The 14767-nt window shown below is 42.7% G+C and overlaps 2 protein-coding genes across 2 annotated transcripts in view; both read left to right on the top strand.

Moving 5' to 3' along the window:
- The first annotated feature begins 2077 nt into the window (after nt 1-2077).
- pde4d (phosphodiesterase 4D, cAMP-specific) overlaps nt 2078-14767 on the top strand; it is a 209987-nt gene continuing 197297 nt past the window's right edge. Inside the window, exon 1 of the mRNA XM_025052976.1 lies at nt 2078-2852. Coding sequence (XP_024908744.1) covers nt 2554-2852 — 299 coding nt within the window. The 5' untranslated portion in view covers nt 2078-2553. The remainder of the gene's footprint in view (nt 2853-14767) is intronic.
- The window catches only part of LOC112486464 (uncharacterized), a 16329-nt gene continuing 12432 nt past the window's right edge, over nt 10871-14767 (top strand). The window contains exon 1 of the mRNA XM_025053132.1: nt 10871-11557. Within this exon, the coding sequence (XP_024908900.1) occupies nt 11128-11557 (430 nt within the window). The 5' untranslated portion in view covers nt 10871-11127. The remainder of the gene's footprint in view (nt 11558-14767) is intronic.

Below are 14767 nucleotides of genomic sequence, written 5' to 3' on the forward strand. Positions count from 1 at the left end.
GCTAAGATTCTCTTTAGGAGTGACAAGAATGGACAGGATCAGGAATGAGGTCATTAGAGGGACAACACAGACAGGAAGGTTTGGAGAAAAAGCTAGAGAAGCCAGATTGAGATGGTTTGGACATGTGCAGAGGAGGGACTGTGGATACATCGGTAGAAGAATGTTAGAGATGGAGCTACCAGGTAGGAGAAAAAGAGGAAGGCCAAAGAGGCGATATATGGATGTAGTGAGGGAGGACATGCAGATAGTTGGAGTCAGAGTAGAAGATGCAGAGAACAGGGAGAGATGCAAATCAATGATTTGCTGTGGCAACCCCTAAAACAAAAAAGGGACAAAGCCGAAAGAAAAAGAAGATATATGCATACATATAGCTATCGGTATACAGCTATCAATATATGGACTCGAACATATATATATATATATATATATATGTTCAAGTCCACCAGTTGTCAAGTTACCCCTGAGGTGCTCTTAGCATAGCACTGTCCCCACACACTCCCCGGGTGCTTAAAGCTGCCCACTGTTCACTTTGGTTAAAAGAAGAGGTCACATTCTGTTGTGTGCACTGGTGTGCTGTGTCACAATGAGAAGAAGTTGACTTTCACTTTCAGTATGTGTCTTTGGAGGCTTTATCGTCAGGTCAGACACCCATCTTGAGTTAGACCAGCCTCACTGAACTTCAGGCATTTAGGTGAGTGTAATTCGAGGATTCGAGCCCCAGAGGAACCACCTGCTGTGGCAGCCAGTGTGGGTTGCAAAGACTCACTCACTGACTTTCCCCATTGTGGGATGAATAAAGGACTCAATTAAATGAATTGATTAGTCTACAGCTGACAAGCTGACTGACACATGTCAAATGGATTGTGAGAGACTGCAGACTGATTAATATTGTTGGGGAGAACAGTATCTCACAGCGTAAATTCACCAACTCTAGAAAACAAAATGAGATATAGATTTTCATATTTTTTCTTGATTCTATTCAATTTTAATAATTACCTTCATTTTATTAGGAAATGAATAGCTGTGTTTTCCTGTGCAGGGATACAGTCCCTCTGTTAAGGTTTAGGGTGACATCAAATTTTGTTGTCAACAACTCATTTTGACAACTGAAAAACCAAACTGAAACACCAAAAATGACATTTAGTATATAGGATTGAGTTTTTGTTAAGTTTGCCAATCCTTTGCTGGGCAGCATACAAAGACGAACAAGCATTAAGCTTCGTGGTCAGTTATAGAGTGCCAGCATCTTTTTGGACTTAAGGAGGACCAGTAGTTCCTGTAAAAAAAAATGGAATTCTCATGTTTAATGTATTATCCTGTTCCCTATATCTCGTCTCCACTTGTTCCTGCAGGGGATGAGCGATGGGGAAGACTGGAGGTAACGTGGCTTGCTGGATTTACGCATATCGTACGTCGGGTTAAATGCAAAATAAATAAATAAAAGAGTTTGTCCAATATTTATGTTTAAGAAACGTAATTTGGCCCATGTGGATTGTCCTGTGCACTGTTGTGGCCCTCTGCCACCACGGATTTGTTGATCGATCTCAAACGGTATTTACTAAGAACTTTCATAAAGTACAAAGAAAAGACAAAAGTCGTTGCTCGAGTTCGCCTGCGCACAGGGAGGATCCAACGGAGAGTCAGAAGACTAACTGCTGAATCCTGCCCCTTCACAAGGTCAGGCTCTTTTAATTAGCAGACCCTCACCCAAAATACACAGATGTTGCACGTCAGATTGACATCCTGTTTGTTACCATATTTGATAAACGATCTTATTGTTCTTTGTTTTCCACGCTCACACTGGCTTCAACTCAGAACCTGGTTAATGTCACGTACACCTCCTGAGCTTCTGCCACAAGGTCAAGGCCTATCCTGTCGCATCAGATGTTTCACTACACATCCTGAGTTTAACTTAATTCCTGTTTCAGAGTGTCTGTGTATTTTATATTGCAGGATCCAAGCAGCATGCTTATGCTTCCACACAGATTACATATTTGCACATTTTCCAAAGCATGTTTAAATGCTATACATTTTATATTTTCCACAAGCAGCATATTTATATTTTAGGCAGGTTATATGTTTTAGCGCATCTCTTATGATCTTTTAAAACATGATTATATATGTTGCATACTTCTATAAAATATGAACACATGAATACATTTCATCCACAGCACCTTGATGAGATGGGCGTATGAGGAGAAACCAGGAAGCCTTTGGAAAACAAACTCAGTAGAGAGTTCTCTTCGCAGGGACACTTTCACGCTGCATGTCCACCTCGTAGTGCGCAACTGAATTCAATTTGGGTCCTGTCCACTTGTGTTAGTGCAGGACACAGAGGACGAGTTCAGAACCACGTGAGCTCCCTAAAAACAAAAACTAGACATGAAGCACCAAGACTAGTTCTGTTTGAAAAAGCTTTATAGTCATATTTTGGCTATCAGATTTTGGCACGTCAGATTGTGTGCAAACACACTTTGTATAACACGACCCAAGTGTATCCAAATTTAAGTTAAGTTAAATTTGTTTGGTTTAAAAAATCACGGGGTAAGGAGGATGGACCCTGTGTGCGGAAAAGTGGGGACGGCATCGCTGGTCGCCGTCGGGGGAACCGGCGTGAGTGCGAAGGCGCCCAAACATCTGTGGAGACAGCAGAACCAGACTGCGCTCTCTCCGCTCCATCACGCTCTGGTGGCGCGCAGGAACGACCGCGTCAGACAAAGAGGCTTCTCGGACACCGAGAGATATCTCAAGCCCAGGAACATGGATCGGACTTACGCTGTGGACACCGGGCACCGACCCGGGCTGAAAAAATCCAGGATGTCGTGGCCGTCGTCATTTCAAGGTCTTCGACGGTAAGAGCTTTTAAAAAGAAAACTGATTTCCTTCTTCCTCATCTATATGTCGCTTCTGTAATTCCCATCGATAATGATGGGCGTTGTACGTGCCACTGGCGCACGGGAGTGTAGAAGTCATTTGGCTCGGTTTGTTTGGAACACTTTTTGTGTCAGTGGTAGTGGGAAGCTGTTCCTGTGTGCGCTGCTGTAGTGGCAGGGGAAGGATGAATGAACTATGCGCTCCATACTCGATGTTTAAATGAAAAAGATTACTAGAATAAAAAGGAGAGCATGTTTATGTCGCCAGAGTTAGCCATTTTAAGGCAAAACAACGCATATTGTACTTAAAAATGTCCGACAATACACATGTGTTGATGTGGGATGAAAACGACGAGTGAAGCTGAAACTGTTTTTATTTTTGTCCAACCAGAAGAAATAACGAGGTGAAACCTCAAAGTGAAACCAGCAGTACCACTGTCACCGTTTATTTATTTATTTTCATGTTAATATCTGTTCATTATTCTTTATGTGGCTGGGGTGGAATGTAGCTTTGAAAGCACTGTCTGTGCATCAATGTACATAATGGTGTTTGTTATAGTGAACTACTGAGATGCTGTAAAAGTACACTGTGAAATCCACAGTGCATCAATACACCAGCCACAATTTTCCATCATTAATATTGTCATCGTTAAAAAGAAGCCTCTGGGGGAAAAAACAACCGAAAGGCCTTTATGGGCTAATGGTGGTCTCTTTTTTATATTATATTTTGCATTAGCTTTGGAGGATTTGGGCCATTTTCATCTACGATTAAATAACATACATAAGTGTGTATGTGTATTAGTGAGAGTTTGTTTCCTTTTGAGTCAGATTCTGATTTCTGCATCAAATCCCGAGTCAGAAAGTGTGTCATAATGTGTAGTTTGTGTGTTAGGGAATAAGTCCAAAAGGGCCGCTGTGTGTTATAAAAAAATCTTATCTTATCTCTGAAATAGTGACTAAGGGTAATCAGAGCGGTGTCTTTCCATCTGCATAAACTATTCGTCTGGTCAGGAGTGATGCAACAGCAATGACACGTTCTGGATGGCAGAGGAAAAACTTTTGGGCTGCATGATGTAAATAAAGTACATGCAATATTCGGTAATATTTTGAAATCTATATTGCACGACTTGAGGTTGATAAACTACTGTTTACCATTTTCTGTAAATTATTCTTCTACTTCTTTCAAAATTCCCAATTTAAATAGACATCTAAACTTACAGCAAAAAAGTTTTGTTGCAAAAAATCCTGGCCATTTTTTATGGCAAGGTATTTTATGCCAGATGCAGAGAAAGAGATTAGCGAAGAAGAGATGGGACAGTGACAGAACAGAAGAGAACAGACTGGAGTACAAAGAGAGGACAAGGGAGGTGAAGAGGGAAGTGGCCAAGGCCAAACAAAAGGCATATGAGGAGTTGTATGAGAGTTTGGAAACAAAGGAAGGAGAAAAGGAGTTGTATAGATTAGCGAGTGTCAGCAAACTTTCTCTGTTAGATAGGACTGTAAAAATTGCTGTTAGTTCATACCCCAGTTTCCTAACACACAAAGAATTCAAATAAAGATCAAATAAAGAATCAAATACAAGATCTCAAATTTTAAAAGTTGCAAGGAAGAAGTGCAGAACAATGGTTACATTCAGAACTGCACTGAAGAACTCCTCAGTGCTCAAAGCTTAAATACAGGTTTTTTACATACACATCAATGGTTAGTACCTTAACCCTTTACAGCCATGTGGTGGTCACGCGCAACTTCTGAGCACTGATTGGCAAAGGCTGCTTCAAACAAAGACTCTCCACCAATAGAAAACATGTACATGTGTTAAGCTATTCTGCTCAGTAACTCAGGTTAGATCAAAGAAATACACTTTGGATTCTTTTCCTTTTTGATCTTCTGTTTTCCTCATATTTGGGCAGAGAAACTGGTTCAGGCCAGTTCTGTGACCTGTCTCTATCTCTAAGCGTAACAGTCAGTGCCATCAGTACACGTATGTTATGTATGTTATGTAAACCATCAGCATGCACACCTTTCTTCAGTACTTCTCCTTTTAGTACAGCATTTAAAAACAAACAGTATAAATTGATATGGAAACTTAATAAAATGAATATATTGTAAAGATTGAATTAATTTTTTTATTACAATATCTTAACAGCGAGACAGAGAAATCAAGCTGGGAAGGATGTGCAGCAGGTGAGGTTGATTAAGGACAGAGGTGGGAATGTGATCACAAGCGAGGAAAGTGTGCTGAGAAGATGGAAGGAATACTTTGAGGAGTTGTTAAATGAGTTGTTTGCTGTGGTGATGGACAGATTGACAGATGAGGTCAGACAGGAGTCCCCATGGACTATGATGTTTGCAGATGACATTGTGATCTGTAGTGAGAGTAGGCAGCAGCTAGCAGAGAATCTAGAGAGGTGGAGGTTTGCATTAGAAAGAAGAGGAATGAAGGTCAGCCCCAGCAAGACAAAGTATATGTGTAAACGAAAGGCCGAACAGTGAAATAGTGAGGCTACAAGGAGCAGAGGTGGTGAAGGTGCAGGAGTTTAGGTACTTAGGATCAACTGTTCAGAGCAGCGGAGACTGTGGAAGAGAGGTGAAGAATAGAGTACAGGCAGGATTGAACAGCTGGAGAAAAGTGTCAGGAGTGATCTGTGACAGAAGAGTGTCAGCTAAGGGGAAGGGAAAGGTTTACAGGACAGTGGTGAGACCAGCCATGATGTATGGTTTAGAGACAGTAGCAATAGGCAGAAGACAGGAGGCGGAGCTGGAGGTGACAGAGTTAAAGATGCTAAGATTCTCTTTAGGAGTGACAAGAATGGACAGGATCAGGAATGAGGTCATTAGAGGGACAACACAAACAGGAAGGTTAGGAGAAAAAGCTAGAGAAGCCAGATTGAGATGGTTTGGACATGTGCAGAGGAGGGACAGTGGATACATCGGTAGAAGAATGGTAGAGATGGAGCTACAAAGCCGAAAGAAAAAGAAGAAGAGTTTCTTCAGGGCTGTAAATAGAATTTATAGTTAGTTACCAAAGTGTGTTAAACCAAAGTGTGTTGAACCATAAACTGTTATCTAAGTGTGTTAAATAATGGTCTGCTTGACAGGAGTAGGTACTCCTAAAAGGTTTTTTACAATGTAGGTCCATAAAGGATAAGGTCTGTTTCTCATCAAGTATGGGAATCGGATGAACTTTGCCCTGGGAGTAAAACTTAAAGGAAAAAACAACTTCCCAGTCTTTGTGAAACTTTCTCAATAAAAGGAGCTGCAGTCCTCATACACTTTGGGACTTAAGCCAACTCTGCAATGCTGTTGGTCTCTCTGCTCCCCCTCGCAGTGAGTAAAAAGTACAACGTTGTCAGGTGTGGTTCTTTTCAGGTCATTTTATCGGCGGCAGTTAGATGACAATGAATGACTGAATAACGTAATTTTCGGCACCAACAAGGGCGTAATAAGATGGAATAAGATGATGGTATAAGATGATGATGGTTCGCGAGCAGTGGCATAGTTCGACACGTGATTGTTCTAGACCATATGTGTCAAACCCAAGGCCCGGAGGCCAAATGCTGCCCGCCGAGCTGTTTTGTGTGGCCCGCGCGAGCTTTAAAAGTATTTAGTTAAGTCCATGCAACAGAGTTTCTTACCTGAATTATTAAACAGTTTTTTTATTACACAGCAAATGAACAATATTTGTAATAATAATCAATTACAGAAACATGTATTAGTCTGTTATGGGGTAGTTACATCTATACCAGCGGTGCCCGACCTTTTTTGTTGTTGCCTGGGACCTCCATCCATTATCGCACGCTTATCCGAGGCGAGGTCGCGGGACCTGGGACCTATTACTTTAAAATATTGCCAGTTTATCTTTAAATATATTTTCTTTGAATTAAGTAAATTAGTAAAACTCAAGTAAACACTGTGTCCCGCTGTGGCCTGGTACCAAATGACCTATGGACTGGTACTGGTCCGTGAACCAGATCTATACTGTCTTCCATTTATAACCGGCCCTTCAAGGGAAACTGTATTGTTGATGTGGCCCCCGGTGGAAATGAGTTTGACACCCCTGTTCTAGACCAATCGAATAGCTGATTGATGTCAACACTCCGGCAACCTGGCTGCCTCCATGGTTTTTCTTCTTCAGTGGTCTTCCGTAACCTCTCCCCTCTCTCTCTCACACTCGAGATGCCTTTTTGCTTTTGCAATCGCACTTTTGTTAAAACGAATAAAGTGTTTGTAGTTTTCAGCTACGTATCGGCACTCACCCCTCAACCCGACCCACCGTTGTACAAGAGTTAAATCCTGATTTTTTTTGTGCCCTGCAGAGGCCATGTCCATATAGCACTGTTTAGGTCCAGAAGATTTTGTTTGGTTTAACATAGCTCCTTTTTTATGAACTAAAGATTGTGTAGTTCTCAGACATCGGAGCCGAATTCAATTTCTGAAAGACTTTTCGTGGTTCACCTTACGGCCTATAAATATGGCATTAGATAAAGCATAAAAGGTGTCCAGAGAAAATAAATCTTATGGCACAGTCCTCACGTGTCAGTGGTGGATGACATTACTGTTACAGTATGATTCGAGGTTGTGGTAGAATTTGGACAAGCCAACTTTTGACAGCCTTTCACGGTGAGCACTTTTGTTCACCTGGTGATGATAGATCCTCACTTTTCAGCATGTGACCTGAAAGCCTCAAATTGTGTTGTCAGGCTGTCTTTTATACCGGACTTAGCCGCTGTCAGATTTTCCCATCGCATATAGGTGGAGAGCGCAGTTTTCTTTTTCTAATAACCTGAAAATGACAGTAGAGTCGGATAAATTTTCCCATTTTTTTAGTGCATTTTGCCCACGCAGAAAAGGAAAGAGGCCAGTTCTCACCCTGTGGCTTTAATTATATAAAGTTAATACATTACTGGCACATCATTTGAATGAGGGACAAATGGGTTGGGGTTAGTGGTTTATGTTCCTGCCCTACAGCAAGATGATTAATGGTTTGATCCCCACTGGTAACTGTGTAGTAATAACACTACATGTGTGTCCATGTGTGAGTTTTCTACTGGTACTGTAGTTTTGCACAGTCTGAAAATATGTGCATAACATTAAATGGACACATACATTGAATATAGGTATGAATGTAATTTTGCATGTAGCCCATATGGTGAACAGGCAACCTGTCCTCACTTAATGACCTTAGCTCGCCATGTGAGCCTGACAAGGGTTAAACCAAAAACCAACGGATGGATCATGTGACTCATACTGATCCTCAACTCAAGCATTTGTGGTCAATACTTCTGTATCTCCTTCATTCTTCTGAACAAATGGAAAATACACCTGGGCTGATAATGAAGTAAAACCTCATCACAGTTTCACCTCTCATCCAACAGGCTGAAGAAGCCTCTTCAACCTTACTATTTCATCTGTACAACCTTACCATTTAATCTGTTAAATTACATAAATGTTATTCAGACAATTAATACAGTCTACTCATTGGCTGATGTGAATATGGCAAGACACATTCTTTATTTGTTGCCTGGGGCTGTCATTTGTCAAAAGGGTGAAAGGTGTCCATTCCAAATAAAAGATTGGGCAGTTTGACTCCGGGTGTAGGCCAACATTAGTCTTCAGCTGACGCTTAATTCAAAATTGCATGTTCCGTCTCAGCCACAGAGGGAGGAAACATTTTCTACTCAAAACTGGGATAATTGGAACGTGTCGTGTCAGGAAATGTGTTTGCAGTTCTTAAAATCTGTGTCACAACACAGATGAAGCAGAGAGCTGAGAAAAATTATCCTTATTCTTTCCAGTATCTCTCATCATAAGTATGAGCATTGCCGGGGGAATTCAGACTTTGAGTTCAGAACAGTGCTGATGAGGTTGCTCTGAGAGATAAAGTCAATTTCAACTTGAAGATATTTCCAGTACGATACTGATGTTTGAACAGGATTTCACTCTATGTGGATACATGGAATTTAGGTTACATAATTTGTTGTAATCACTTTTAATCAGCCTTGATGAGTAAAAGTCAGGACAGAGGAGAAAGAATCTGATGCAGGACTGGGAGCAACAGTGTTCCCATGTGTTTCCCATGTGTCCACTAGTTCGAATTATTAGAACTTCACAATAATGTGGTGCCTTTTTAAAAGTATAAAAAAATGACAAATAACATATTTATAGTAATATAGTAATATTAATAATAATTACATATCTGTACTAACTGGAATGTACTACATATCTGTACTAACCTTTAAGAGCTGTCAAGTTTACTTTACAATTCATATCACATACTTAAACAAAGAAATACAATCTCAATACAAATACTATACAATTTATTTGCCTAAAGAAAAGACGTATAGAAATATAAAATGCAGGAATATAGAAGCATTGCTGTAAGAGTCATGTGGGGGAGGCTAACATGGAATAAGTATGTTTGGAGATCAGCTGTGGTGTTCCAGAGCTGGGGGGCACAGCGGCTGAAAGATCCATTTGAGATCCATGGAGGACAAACAGGTAGGTGGGGTAGAGGGGGGAGATGAGCAGAGGGTCTGACGAGGAGTGCAAGGTGGTAAGAGTGTGTGTAAATTTGAAGGAAGTGAGTTCAATAAACAGCAAACATCTTAAACCCACCGCTGTCTTTACTAACATACAAACCCATAGACAAGGCGTGAGACTTTTTACTCGCAGGCCACAAATAGCCCTAAAATTTGACAGGAGCAGATAGATGGAGCATTCATGTGAAATGTGATAAACAACATGGAAAAGTCATGCATAAAGTCTAAAATGGTTTTAGCCTTCTCTATGCCATCTGTGAAAATGTGGACATTGCAGGGAAAAGGCGGAAATATAATCACAATACAAACCAATTGTATAATTTGGACAAGTTTGGCCCTGAGTATCCGAATGAACCTAGGAGCTATGTTGTCGGGGGCTTAATGCCCCTGGTAGGGTCTCCCAAGGCAAACAGGTCCTAGGCGACAGATCAGACAAATAGCCGTTCAAACCCCCCCTTGATGAAGAAAACAATAAAATCAGAGAGGTTCACGACGCCCGGATTGACGTCACCAGGGCCCCACCCTGGAGCCAGACCTGAGGTTGGGGCTCGCAGGCGAGTAAAGCTGCATAGACCTGGCAGACCCAAACATATCGTGAGGGTCTGTTGGGAACGTCTGGCGTAATCCCCCCCTTCAACTCCCACTTCCGGGAGAGCTTTGAACAGGTCCCGAGGGAGGCTGGAGACATCGAGTCTGAGTGGACTATGTTCTCCACTTCCATTGTTGGCGCGGCTGTCCGAAGCTGAGGTCTTCGGTGCCTGTTGTGGTGGCAATCCCCGAATCGGGTGGTGGACACCAGAGATAGGGGAAGTCGTTAAGCTTAAGAAGGAGTCCTACCAAACCTGGTTGGTTCGTGGGACTCCTGAGGCAACCGACGGGTACAGACGGGCCAAGCGGACTGCGGGTAGTTGCGGGAGTAAAAACTCGGGTCTGGGGAAAGTTCGGGGAGGGCATGGAGGAGGACCACCGGTCGGCCTCGAAAAAATTCTGGCAAACCATCCGGCGCCTCAGGAAGGGGAAGCAGTTTCCCACCACTGCTGTTTACATCCCATCTCCTGCGCTGAGGTCACCGAGGCAGTCAAAAAGCTGCTTGGTGGCGCCGGGGGTGGATGAGATCCGCCCTGAGTACCTCAAGTCTCTGGATGTTGTGGGGCTGTCTTGGTTGACATGTCTCTGCAGCATCGTGTGGCAGTCCGGGACAGTACCTCTGGACTGGCAGACCGGGGTGGTGGTGCCTCTTTTCAAAAAAGGGGACTCGAGGGTGTGTTCCAACTTTCGGGGAATCACACTCCTAAGCCTCCCGGGAAATTCCAGTCTATTCCAGGGTACTGGAAAGGAGAATCCGGCCGATAGTCGAGAATCCGGCCGATAGTCGAACCTCGGATTCAAGAGGAACAATGCGGTTTTCGTCCTGGTCGTGGAACATTGGACCAGCTCTATACCCTCCACAGGGTGCTTGAGGGTTCATGGGAGTTTGCCCAACCAGTCCACATGTGTTTTGTGGACTTGGAAAAGGCTTTCGACCATGTCCCTTGTGGTGTTGTGTGGGTGGTGCTCCGAGAGTATGGGGTTCGGGGCCCTCTTCTAAGGGCTGTCCGGTCCCTGTACGAACGGAGTAGGAGCTTAGTTCTCATTGCCGGCAGTAAGTCGGACCCGTTCCCGGTGCATGTTGGACTACGGCAGGGCCCTTGTCACCGGTTCTGTTCATTATCTTTATGGACATAATTTCTAGGCGCAGCCAGGTGTCGGGTTGGGTCCAGTTTGGGAGCCACAGGATTTCATCTCTGCTTTTTGCGGATGATGTGGTCTTGTTGGCCTCTTCGAACCAAGACCTGCAGCATGCACTGGGACGGTTTGCAATCGAGTGTAAAGCCACAGGGATGAGAATCAGCACCTCTAAGTCTGAGGCCATGGTTCTCGACCGGAAAAGGATGGTTTGCACCCTTCGGGTTGGGAAGGAAGTCCTGCCTCAGGTGGAGGAGTTTAAGTATTTTGGGTTGTTCACGAGTGAGGGTAGGATGGAGCGTGAGATTGACAGGCAGATTGATGCAGCAGCCACAGTAATGTGGTCGCTGTATCGCTGTATTACACGAGAGGAGCTTGAAGTAGAGCCGCTGCTCCTCCACATCGAGAGGAGTCAGCTGAGGTGGCTTGGACATTTACATCGCATGCCCCCCAGACGCCTCCATCGGGAGGTGCTCGGGTGCCGTCCCTCTGGGAGGAGACCTAGGGGAAGACTTAGGACACGCTGGAGCGACTACATCGCTCGGCTGGCCTGGGAGCGTCTTGGGGTCCCTGTTCGGTTTATTCTAACATACGTATGTGACGACAAAGTAACAACACAAAAGACGTCTGGATCTTTTACTTGCAAGGGGAGAGTGCAGCTTGCCTTGCTGGCAGCCTCCTCATCAACTCCGAGTTGCTCCACCCTTCCTCTGCTCTTTTATTTAGTTTACAAAAGTATCAGATTACATATCATGTGATCGTGTGTGAGTATATGAATGGGTATGGAGTAAGAAGGTGGGTGTGAATGTGGGTGTGGCTGTGTCTGGTAATTTCTCCATCAGCCTTGAGCACACTAGATTATAATATGAGAAGCAAACAGTTCCTTAAAGCGACAGTACAACATGAAGCAATGATAATAAATTAAATTCTTCCAACAGTCCCCCCAGAAGAGCTGGAGGAAGTGTCGAGGGAGAGGGAAGTCTGGGTGTCCCTGCTCAGACTGTTGCCCCCGCGACCCGGCTCCGGATAAGCGGTTGATGATGGATGGATGGATGGATGGATGGACAAGTTTGGTGGGCCAGATTACAAAGGTGAACTGTAAGGCATCTAGCCCCCAGGCTTTAGTTTACCCATGTCTGCCATAGAGAAATGTTTTTAAGCCTCAGCCCTATTCCAACGTCCACCTGTAGATTGGATCTCCAGGCTACTTGAGAGATCAGATTACCATACCTTATACCATATGCATAAAATCCATGGGGAGTGATAAAACCATATTTGCAAAGTAGTGTAAATGTTGAGTGGTCCAAGTTAAAGGTAGCACCCAGATTTTTAAAAGCCTTGAGATGCTCTTAAGGTTCTCACATGGTACAGAAAATGTCTTTATTTTGCATTTGCCATGAAAGGCACTTGTGGAGTTCCACCCAGAGAATGTACGTACTGTATGTATGCCAATCAAGGCTGAACACACACTGGTTCCTAGAGCTGATGACACCTTGGTAATGTCAATGATGCGTGTCCTGTTGCTTGTCCCTGTGAAAAAATATAAGCTGCATGGTAAATTTGTCTGCAGATTTAGAGCAATGACTGCCACATCAGGCCTGGGCTATTAATGATGAGAGTTGTGTGCTCCTGTGCAGCATGCTGTGCATGCAAAAACATCCTTGTGTCACATTCTTCATGATCACAATGCTGGTGTTCAACAGCATGAACAGATTGTACACCCACTACTATAGTCACACAGTGACATTGATCCCTATGTGTTATGTACAAGCTGAGGTTTTTGGCCACTCCTGAAAGGTCTGCATTACCCCTCAACCTGAGCCACCCATGTAGACTCTTCTTGTACGTATTCCACTGTGCAATTGTGAAATCTTGAATTGTTTCGTGCTTTACAGAGGCTATGTGTATATAGCACTCTTATATCCTGAAGTTCTGGGTTTTTTCTCATTTTTAGTGAGTTTTTCACTTCTTCGGTATTGCAAGATGAAACTCTTCAGGCAGCCTTCTTGCTTTTCTATTTACCAAAAGCTGCTACCCTATTGGTGTAGTCCAGTCACGTATTGACCATGCCACCTCTCGCGCACAAAATCTTATTGTGCCCGGAAGAAGCTAGTTCTGTATAAAATGTCCCGTTATAAAAAAAGGGGCAGGATTTTTTGCGATGAACTTTTTGCTGTAAGCTTAGCATAGCTCATTGTTTTTATGAACTAAAGATTGTGTAGTTCGCAGATGTCGGAGCGGAATTCAATTTCTGAAAGACTTTCTATGGTTCACCTTATGGCCTAATTAATTTGAGTTGGATGGCAAATATAAATATATATTTGAGTTGGATAACAATATTACGAAGTGGATCAGTAAACTTGGTTTACTGATCCACTTCGTCCCACATCTGTCCTCATCAGTGGGACAGATGAGGAAATCTTGTCAAATATTTGGGTTAGGGTTTTGTTTTTAACTCATTTAACTTATGTAGTATATGTGTTGTGCTTCCTTTTTGCCTGCGTTTAGCTATAGAAAAAAAAATCATCTGATATGAATGGTAGCAAAAGTAGCCAATGGAAGTGTGTAAGTGAAGTAGATTAAAGATGCATTTTAACACTTGCTGTATCATTTACATGTTATTGGTAATCATTGATTAATGAAAAAGTAAGACTGCGAAATTACTCTGAGGTCTGCAATTGCCTTGCGAAATTGTCTTACTGACTTAGTCGTATTATTATTATTATTATTATTATTATTATTATTTCTAATAGTTTTTTCTTTTATCATTTTATGCTTCCATAATGTAGTGGTAATTACTCCTGCCTTATACACAGCAGCTTCTGGGTTCAAGCCCTATAGACACCACATACTTAATAATACTCTTGTGGTGACCTGTGTGGGTTGCAAAGATTTACCCTGTGAATTTCCCCATTGTGTGATGCTGAGCAGAATAAGGAGCAGGATTTTTTTAACTCTCAGACGTTTTTAACTCTAAAGCAAGGACGTGTGACACTTGATGAACCTCTTAGACTGCCAGGTTGTTTACTAAAGTGTGCATTAGATGATCTGTCTGACCTCGGCTCGAAGTGCGTGAGGTGGTGAGAATACATTCAAGACTAAAGACCAATCGCCAAACCATTATTGAAATTCCATCTTTTGTGTGCACTAAAGCACCAATGCGTTGTCAGAGGCCTGAGTCTTTAAAATATCTGTTTGTGTGTGTGTCTGAGAGGTTTGACGGCTAACTCCTGCCTATAGAGTAGGTACAGGAGGATATGGAACATATGGAAGAGAAAGGTAGGCATTGACCAACAATTGCCGACCATAGGGAATGGATCTATATGTTAAGCTCTGCACCAATGACAGGCAACTTCCTTATCTCATAGCTATCTTAAAGATGCACTTTATGCACTTTTTTCATAAGCTTCTTCACTGTGGCCATGTTTCATAAGTGAATCTGAATGGTCCTTGCTGGGAAAAGTGATGCAGAACATCAACACTTGTACACAGTGACAACATTTTCTGACACTCACTCAGATAATCAGGACACACCCATTAGTGTTGGTTCTTCAGACGTTATTGCAGGTGAGAACTGAACTGGAAGAAAGTACTTAAAAATTGACAATACTAATGTTCGTAATAACAACA

The sequence above is a fragment of the Cynoglossus semilaevis genome, chromosome Z (assembly GCF_000523025.1).
Source record: "Cynoglossus semilaevis isolate Cse_v1.0 chromosome Z, Cse_v1.0, whole genome shotgun sequence".
NCBI classification, from domain to species: Eukaryota; Metazoa; Chordata; class Actinopteri; order Pleuronectiformes; family Cynoglossidae; genus Cynoglossus; species Cynoglossus semilaevis.